This window comes from Bos javanicus, chromosome 17 (assembly GCF_032452875.1).
Source record: "Bos javanicus breed banteng chromosome 17, ARS-OSU_banteng_1.0, whole genome shotgun sequence".
Taxonomy (NCBI): Eukaryota; Metazoa; Chordata; class Mammalia; order Artiodactyla; family Bovidae; genus Bos; species Bos javanicus.
The window spans coordinates 55,959,139-55,967,928 of NC_083884.1; the positions used below are offsets into that span (position 1 = coordinate 55,959,139).

Genomic DNA, 8,790 nt, shown 5'->3' on the forward strand with positions numbered 1-8,790 from the left:
GTGTCAGATGATGGGGGTCTGTCTCTCTCCTTTCCTGGCAGGCATCCTGGATCCTCGCTGCCAGCTCTGCGTGTTTATGGGAAAAACAGACCCACATGCCCCACGCCACCAGTAGCAGTCCATGTTCTTGGTTCCCATGGATACCCCAGGGATAAAAATCATCCGGCCTCTGAGGGTGTATGGGCTGGAGGACGCACCAGGTTTGTGCGTCTGTTTGTTCTCTGTGTGGGTCTGGATCTAGGGAGAAGGCTTTGGACAGCAGTTGCTCCAGTGCAGAAGTAACACCTGTAAGAGTCTGAGGACATTTGGAAGGGCACGTGCTCCTGCATATCAGTTCTATCCATGAATATCAACCATGCAGGCAAGCTTCAGACAGCATTCATCTGTTTTTTGTTTTTTTTTTTCTTCTCTTCTAATCATAGAAGACAAGCAGGACTCTAGGAGGTAAGGAAGCCACAGAGGATGGAACAGGAGGCAGGAAATGCCCTCCAGACCTTTTCTTATAGACCACAGTGTGGACAGCCTATCTCCTGGCCTGGAGGTCCTCTCACAGGGGCCCTTTCTCTCTGCTGATGCTGTCCACATTTTGACTTCAGAGTTTCCTTAGGGTCACTACACTGTGAGAGTCATAGACTACTAGGAGTTCCAGTTTAAGTTAGAGTCACGTTTTATAAAAGGAATGCCAAACTATTCCTTTATTTTAAATGACCAATTTACCTTCCATCTGCAATAGTCTTGTTCCTGCCTTCCATCCTCCTTCAATCATGTTCTAGTTAGAAGTCTACAAAAGGGCAGGGATATTGAGATAAATGCATCTGGAGAAAACAGGAAAGCAGATTGCTCAGGGGTACTCTATGGGTTTTCTCAGGTGGCCACGGTGAAGTCCTGTTCGAGCAGGTGCGCGTGCCCAAAGAGAACATCATCCTGGGCCCCAGCAGGGGCTTTGAGATCCTCCTAGGCCGACTAGGTTCTGGCAGGATCCATCACTGCATGCGGCTGATTGGCTGCTCAGAGAGGGTGCTGGCGCTCATGAAGGCCCGAGTAAGTACTTCCTTTTGCGCCTGTCTCTGGACCAGAACGACCCATCTGTCTTCCTCTCAGACTTCTAATCCTGTTTCCTGAGAGCAGACTTAGCAGGTGAAGAAGCAAGGTGATGTTCTTTACAAGAAGCTGTGTCCTTGTGTTTGCTCTGCCTCTTTTACTTTGTTAAAGTTTCAAATCCAGAGCAGAATGCGCCTCCCTCTGCCAAGGGGACAGAAGGCGTCTGGGCTCTGTGGGCTCTGTGGCAGCAGAGGGCAAGGCTCCAGGCCCACAGGGTCATGGTCCACTGATGACCATCCTGCCACCAGCTCACCTTTAAACATCAGCCAACAGGGAGAGCGGGGTTCCAGCATCCAGCCCTGCATCGTCCTCCTCCCCCAGCACATCCAAAACTTTATTCTTCTGTGACCCCTTGAAGGTTGCAAGCCCATACAAGAGTGTTATTGCTGTGAACAGTGGTTCAAATCAGTGAAATCAGTTTCACTCTGAAGTGATTTCAGAGTGAAACTTCAGACTGAACAGATGTCTCACAAGATAGTCTTAATGAAGAATAGCAACAGTTCAGGGTATCGCGTTACTGAGCAAAGTTGTGATTCAAATCCTTTTTAGTTGAAACCAGCCGGTTTAAAAGAAAACGCTCCTCTCTAAGGACTTAGATATAGTCTCCATTGTCATCCTGCAGATCAATCTGACCTAATGTGTCAGAGATCTTAGAAGATGCTATAGTACTGACGTAGCCGTGCTACTCATTGGACTTGGTCGAAAGGGAGTAATCAGGAATCTACAAAAAATTTGATACTAGGAGGTTCACCACAGCCATGATTATGTTAGGAAACACCTATAAGGCTAGCTATTGGGGGCTGGTTAGATAACCCTGCTATGGGCGTGCAGTGAAATTCCAAAATGATGCTGTAGTAATCTATTTGTTAATAGAGATACGTTTGCCATATGCTAAGTGAAAAAAAAGGCTATAAAGTAATAGAATGACTTAAAAAAAAAAAGCAGATATATGTATATGCATATACAAAAAGTCTAGAAGGGTATGCACCAAATAGTAAGTATAATTTACTAGATAATGGGGTGCTGGGTGTTTATATTTTGTCTGAAAGTGTATACTCTTTTCTGCCATGAGATATTCGTGTGTGTTGTAATTGTTTTTAATTTTTAAAAATAAGGTGGAAGAAGGACCCCTTATCACTTTTTCTGATTGCCTGTAGCTTTTGAACACTCTACTCAATCTCTGTTGCAGTAACAGTTGCCCACAAGAGGGCTCTGGCACCCAGACTTGCTCCTGAGAGTTCCTCAGGACGTGAAGCAGGCCCTCCTGTCAGCAGAGGGCGCCCTCCTGGCCTGTGCGAGGTGCCCACAGTCACTGCCTGGTTACCAGAGTAGCCCTGGGCCACAGGTGACTCAGATCAAGCTCTGTCCTGCCTGGAGGCCAGGCCTGCCCAGATGGGGCAGAATGGCTGGCGTAAAGGGGTTGTGCAGATAATTTGTGCAGCTACCAAGTGTCTAGCTTCCCTCGCTGCCCTCTCCTGTGCTTCCACCCTCTCCTCTGCAGGGCACCGTCCATGCCTCCCGTCCTGTCTCCTGTGTCCACAGGTGAAGTCCCGCGTGGCCTTTGGGAAGCCCCTTGTAGAGCAGGGCATGGTCCTGGCAGACATTGCCCTGTCCCGCGTGGAGATCGAGCAGGCCCGGCTGCTGGTGCTGAAAGCTGCCCACGTTATGGATGTGGCGGGAAATAAGGTAGGTGGCTGAGGGACCTCACAGAGGACAGGTCCAGAGGACACAGTGAGGGATGCCAGCCCAGAAATCTATTAATAGATGCTGACTTCCCTCCCCACTCAGCAAACCACAAAGTGCTTGGCTCCTTGACATAAATAACTTTGCTTCAATTCTCCTTGGAATTACCTGGGCAGCTTCTGAAAAACAGAAAATGTACAATAAAGAGGATTGACCTTTCTGTTTTACTGACCCAGTGACCTTATGGGTTCAAGACAGCAGGGCCACAGGGCCCCAGCCTGAGCTACAGCCCCACCTGATCTTACAGGCATCAGGCAAACTGAGAGTAAGCCAGGGAGTTAGAGAAGCTTCATTTTCAATGTGACATTATCCCTTAAATGGCTCCGAGTGCCTCTAGTGCCAGGCATGATGCCAGGCTGACCCTTGCTTTCTCCATCTCTCCACGGGTCTCCACCCCTTAGCTGAGACCCCTCAGTAGCAGGGGGTGATCCAGGCTCAAATTCTGGTTTCTTGGCTTTCTAGTGGCGGTATGAGGGCTCTCAGGGGCTTTGATCCAAATCCCAGATTCAGAGAAGATCCTTGAACCTAAACCCCCAGAGTCTTGACTGGCCTCGTTTCACCTTTCCCTTTGAATACAGAGCTGATCATGACCCCAAAGGAGGCTCAGGCCAGTCCCCAATCTGTGTTGCCTGTGTGCTGGTGATGCTGCCTGGGAAGATGCCCCTTATCTTTCCTTGACCAGGCAGCTGCCCACACCACATAGCATCCTGAGTCACCTGCCTCATCACCCCCACTGCCCCTCCACCCCCGCTGGTGCTGTGCAGGGTCCATGCACCAGGCAAGGCTTGCGGTCCAGCGGGAGGGACCTGAGGTCTCTGTTCTGAGCTGCTGTTTCTACTCCTCCCTGTGAAACTGATCAATCTTCCACAGGTTCCGTCCTGGGGTCTGCCCTCCTCACCACAACTCCTCTTCCTTGTAGGCTGCAGCTCTGGATATTGCCATGATTAAAATGGTGGCCCCATCCATGGCTTCCCGAGTGATTGATCGTGCTATTCAGGTGAGCACAGATGATGGATCGCTGGTTCTTCTGAATCATTCACAAGATTCAAAATTCCTCTCCTTCAGCTGCCCAACCTCCTGTAAACTAACAGCTGCCCTTTGTTGCACACCCCCCATAATGACTGTCCTCTTCCTCCCCAGATACAACCCTATGAGGGGTCCTATTCCTGCTTCCATTTTGAATACATGGAAACAGAAGCACAGCAAAGTGATTTGTCCAAGGTCACTCAGCTTGCAAGGAGCTGAGCTCAGATTTTGGGGAACCTAGATTCTTCTTACACCAGGCCCAGCCTCCTAACCATGTAAAGATGCCTCCTTCTCAAATCTCAACCCATGGCCCCTAGAGAGGGACTTCCCAACAGCAGAAGTCACCTAGTGGAGCAGATCTGGGGAGTTTGGTGTCCCTGGGATGGCTAGTGAGGCCCCACCTGGAGTCTTCCAGAACACTGTTGTCACACAGGTGTCAGGGGACAGCTTTGCAATGTGGCTGTTCTGAGCTGTCCTCACATCTTAGGAGCAGGCACTTGTTTGTGGGGCTCTCCAGGATGAGGGCTCACCCAGGGCTTCCTCCCCTCTTGCCCTGTGTCTGCCAGGTCTTCGGAGCAGCAGGGCTGAGCAGTGACCACCCACTGGCTCAGTTCTTTGTGGGGGTCCGGGTACTGCGCCTTGCTGATCAGGTGCACCAGAGGTCAGTGGCCAAGATGGAGCTGAAGCACCGCAGTTAGACCTGCAGGAGTCGGATCGTCCCCGCCGGGCCTGTGGTGCCCAAATCTTTAAATGATGTGCTTTCAAAGGCCTGGTATGTGTGCTCCTTGCACCCCTCCCGGCAGCTCTGTCCTGGGATCCTTGTTGTGAACCTAGCCTTGATGGGTCCCTACAGAACACACTCCTGTGTAAGAAGCCTGGAGTTGCCTGTTTCAGGCAAGGGGGAAGGGGGGTAATGAAGAGCCTGGAGAGGTGATCTTTAGTCCAGGTGCCAGATGGGCAGCCAGGCCCCTTCTCTCTGGCTGTGGGGCTCTGCATGAATATTAGGAGTCCTGCCAGGGTGCTATGCCTGTGGTTGCTCCCAATCTGAGGGTGATATGGTGGCTTCCTGTTCTGTGTCCCCCACCGCCCCCAGCTGATGGTGGCAGCCTACAGACCCAGGGCAGGAGTGCTCTGGGAGAATGGAAATAAACCCAAATTGTGAAGCCATTGCTAGGTAATTTTCTTTGTTTCAATATCCGAAACACAGATTGCTAAAATGTTATTTTGGAAATGAGCTTTGGGAACAAAGAAGAAGAAAATATGTCTCAGAGACTTTGTGAACATTCTGTCATACACAAGGAGTGGAGAACAAAAGCTCACACTTCAGCCTGACGCAGTATGTCAGCTGCAGCCTCACACATCTTTCACTCCTCCTCTGCCTCGTCTCCACCCAGCGGCCTGTCGAGTCTGCCTCCATGCTCTCCCTCCCAGCCAGCCCTGTTGCTTCTGCTCAGGCCTTCATCATTTCTCACGTCAGCTCTCTGCTGTTGCAGCCTGTCCTCTGTAGGACCGATTTTCCTTGCTGTCCCTAGAGGGACCCCTCAAAAGCACACATGAAAACTCATCACTCCCAGACTTAAAGACCTTGGTGAAGAGAAACGATAGGACACAAGATTAAGACTGACAAGAAATCTACTGTGGTCACAACAGCATCATACTGGCCTGTGACCAGAATATAGTTCAGAAATACTCAACTATCTGTGTTGAGTACATAACCCAAATTTGGGTGGGTCATCCTCTCGGGACCAGGTGCTGACATCCTGGTCAGGAGGAGGAAACAGTACGAGGTTAGTTGGGCTCACCCACCCCTGTAGCTGACCTCCCCCTTCAAGTGCTTCAGGGAAGCTGTGGGTGTGAAGCTGTGAATCCTGAACCTGCACTCAGGGTGGCAATGGAACAGATGCTCAGAGTGGTTGCAGACTGTGGGCCAGGCCCTCCTCCCTCCTCCATGGGTGTTATCTCTGCTTCTCCCCATGGGCTTCACACTCCTCCACGTTCAGCAGGAGGCGAGGTCGATTCTCAGAGAGGGGAGCATGTGGGCAGGGTGTGGCCCAGTCCAGCTTGAACTGGGGTCTGCCTGGCTTCCAGCCTGAACTCTTCCTGCCACACCTGTTCCTGCCACTGGAAACTACCTGTCACCCACTTCCCAGCCCTCCTGCAAGAAGAAACAGAGGTGTCTTTTCCCTCCAGACTGATGGTCAACCAACTATTGTGAACCCACACATTTCCAAAGAACCTGGCTGATGTTCACCCACACTCTCTTCCCGAAGGCCTGGAGCATTTTACTGCAGGTGCACAGCTCAGATTCTGCCGTGATGGTTGGGGAGGCATTGTGTTGAAATGCCAAATTTGAGCCTAAGAAAGTGACCCCTAGCGGACCTAGACTGCCCGGTTCTTCTTGTGTCACCCACGCACTACCATTATGGTCACTGCCTTGCATGCTCGCTCCGTGAGGCTCAAGGCAACACCTGGAAGCCTCTCACGTGCCCCTCTGTGAGGGGTATTACAGTGATTCCTGCTCAACAGATGAGGAAATGAAGGTGTGGGCAGGGGAAGTCCTTTGTCCCACGTGACACAAATGGGGCAATGTGATTAAAAGATCCAGATTCATCCTGATTCTTGTCTCGACCCTTGGCCACTGAGCCGAGCCAGCCCTCCCTGGGCCCTGCTGCCCTGAAATCTCAGGCCCTGGCATCAACTAAGTTCTGGGCTTTGCTTCATGCCTTGATCTTGTCTGAGGTCCCAGACCCTGGCCCAGAGTGACTGGAGTCCTAAACCAGGGTCAAGCCATGTTGAGACAGCTCTTGGGCAAGGAAGAGCTTGGACAGGTGTCCTTGCCTTCACCTTCACCTTGGCTGAAGTGACTAAAGTGACCTCAGCTCCCTCCCTGAGAGATCAGCTTCCTTAACCTCAGGGGAAATTTCCCCTCTGTACTCCCCTGAGGCCACTGCTTGGCTCTGGGAGCAGAGACTCTGACACGAGAATAGTGGCTTTGCGTAAGGACTCTTTCCCTGAGTGAATGGAGAGGCCTGAGTATCCCTGATACTGGCTTCATTAAACCAGCAGCAGTCTCTCCCGGGAGGCGGGAGCTGTTCCTCCTCACAACAGCACAGAGCTAGCCTTCTCTGTCTTCCCCCTATTCGGTACTCTCTGGATCCTGTTTTTTTCATTTGCACTTACGACTGCAGTCTGAGGTTGTCTTGTGTATCTGACTGATTTTCTATGCCAACCAGAATACCAGCTCCATGAGAGATAGATCTTTACTGAGTTTGATTCCCACTGTGTCCTCAGCCCTAGAACAGTACCTGGCTCATCGCAGGTGTTCACTAAAAATTTGTTGAGTGGTTGAAAGAATAATCTAACTTGGTTCTTACAACAATCATGACAGTAGTGTGGTAGAGGAAAGGTGGCTGCTAATTCTTTGCTGCTCCTCTCAGGCAGGAGTGGAGGCTCTCCTCCCTCTCTGTGAACCTGGATGGGGCCTATGACTCATGCTGATCAATGGAATTTGGTGGCAAAATCTAAAGCTAGATCTTAGAAGTCTTACAGCTTCTCCCTGGTATTGTGGAACTCTCTGGGGAAATCAGCTGTCATGTGAGAGGTCAGACTAGCCTGAGCCTGCCATACAGTCAGGAGACCCAAGCAACTATGTGGTGTCAGACATATGAGTGAAGAAGCCACCTTGCACCCGTGGCCCCAGGTGCCTTTACTGTGCAACATGAGCAAGCCCTGTCTAGCTGAGCTCAATCAATGGACGTGACTATGAGAGATGACAAGTCACATCTGCATTCTGGAAACTGTTCCAGGAGACTGGAAGCGATCTAATCATGTTTGCAGGCTAGAGAAGAGAATGAAAGGGTAACAGAAAGAAAGGACAACTGGGAAAATGTGCGTGTGTCACTAGAATGTGCACTCTGACAGCACCGAGTCTATTCAGTGCTGAGTTCCCAGCACACAGAGAATAACTCCCAATAAATATTCACTGAATAAACATACTTAATATGTTATAGTTACTTAGTCTAAAAACTTTAAAACTTTAACATTAAAGATTTGAACTTTTTCAGATTAATACAATTTATTAATGGTAACAACAACCCTATTTTAGGCCATTCCACTGACCTTAAAAGTCTGGAGTTGATCAAGTTTCAAATGTCCACTTCCTCCTATGGTTAAGGTATTTATTAAAACCATCATTCTGAAATTTATATAAAATAGGCCTCATGTTAAACTATTCCTCCCTTAACATAAAATTTACACATCAATTTTATAGTAGATGGGAATTACTTCAGTGAGAAAAATCAGACTGTGCTAATTTTGTTGTTTAATTATATGAATACCCCCAAATGACTTCATCTGTATAAGGGTCCAGTTCATAAACTCCAGCCCAATATATGTGAAAAAGCTTCTCGGCATGGAAGGATGCTTCGGAGATTCCCCATCCTGACCAAGTCTGCTCAGTTTCCAACTGCCACTGTGGTGCCAACAGGAAGATTCTTATCTCCAGTTTTATCACAGCTACAGAGGACAACCCTGATGCTGAACTTGAGACAACTGAGGTGGCACTGAAAGTAATAAGACTCAAGGAAACCTAGGCTTTCAAAGACGAAAATGAGATGGAATAAAAATATTTTAATAATCCTTCAGAGCAATATAGATCTTAAAAACAAAAGCTAACACACAGGGCAAATGGCAAAATTAAAAGCCAAAACAACCTTCCAAGTTAGAATAGTAAAAAGCAGTAGACATAGATAGACTAATAGTAATAGTAGACTAATAGTAATAACTGTTAGTTATTACTAATAACTAATAGTAGACTAAATAGTAATTATTAATAAAATATATCTTACCTCTAACTGTAAGGCATCTATTTTCTCCTCCTGCCAAGTGTCACCCTCACGTTCATACTGTACTATTTTTCTA

General features: G+C 48.9%; 2 protein-coding genes across 3 annotated transcripts in view; both read left to right on the forward strand.

Annotated features, from left to right (window-relative positions):
* LOC133228836 (acyl-CoA dehydrogenase family member 10-like) overlaps positions 1–970 on the forward strand; it is a 38,944-nt gene extending 37,974 nt beyond the window's left edge. The window contains exons 11-12 of one of the 2 annotated variants that reach the window (XM_061384820.1): positions 42–200; positions 869–970. In XM_061384820.1, the coding sequence (XP_061240804.1) occupies positions 42–200; positions 869–881 (172 nt within the window). In that variant the 3' untranslated portion in view covers positions 882–970. Of the gene's footprint in view, positions 1–41; positions 201–868 lie in introns of those variants that run through there. The other variant, XM_061384821.1, reaches the window with a different exon arrangement.
* A 1,523-nt stretch (positions 971–2,493) lies between these two features.
* Positions 2,494–6,480, forward strand: LOC133228840 (acyl-CoA dehydrogenase family member 10-like). Its single transcript, XM_061384823.1, has 3 exons — positions 2,494–2,787; positions 3,764–3,841; positions 4,437–6,480. Exons 1-3 carry the CDS (start codon positions 2,494–2,496, stop codon positions 4,566–4,568), a joined length of 504 nt encoding a protein of 167 aa, XP_061240807.1. The 3' UTR covers positions 4,569–6,480.
* Positions 6,481–8,790: the final 2,310 nt, after the last annotated feature.

What these genes read in the sequence shown, in the direction of transcription:
- LOC133228840 (XM_061384823.1), top strand. Translation starts at nt 2,494, where the DNA reads ATGGGGCAGAATGGCTGGCGTAAAGGGGTTGTGCAGATAATTTGTGCA. An exon ending in TGGATGTGGCGGGAAATAAG is followed by an intron (nt 2,788 to 3,763) that starts GTAGGTGGCTGA and finishes TCTTCCTTGTAG; the next exon opens with GCTGCAGCTCTGGATATTGC. An exon ending in TGATTGATCGTGCTATTCAG is followed by an intron (nt 3,842 to 4,436) that starts GTGAGCACAGAT and finishes TGTGTCTGCCAG; the next exon opens with GTCTTCGGAGCAGCAGGGCT.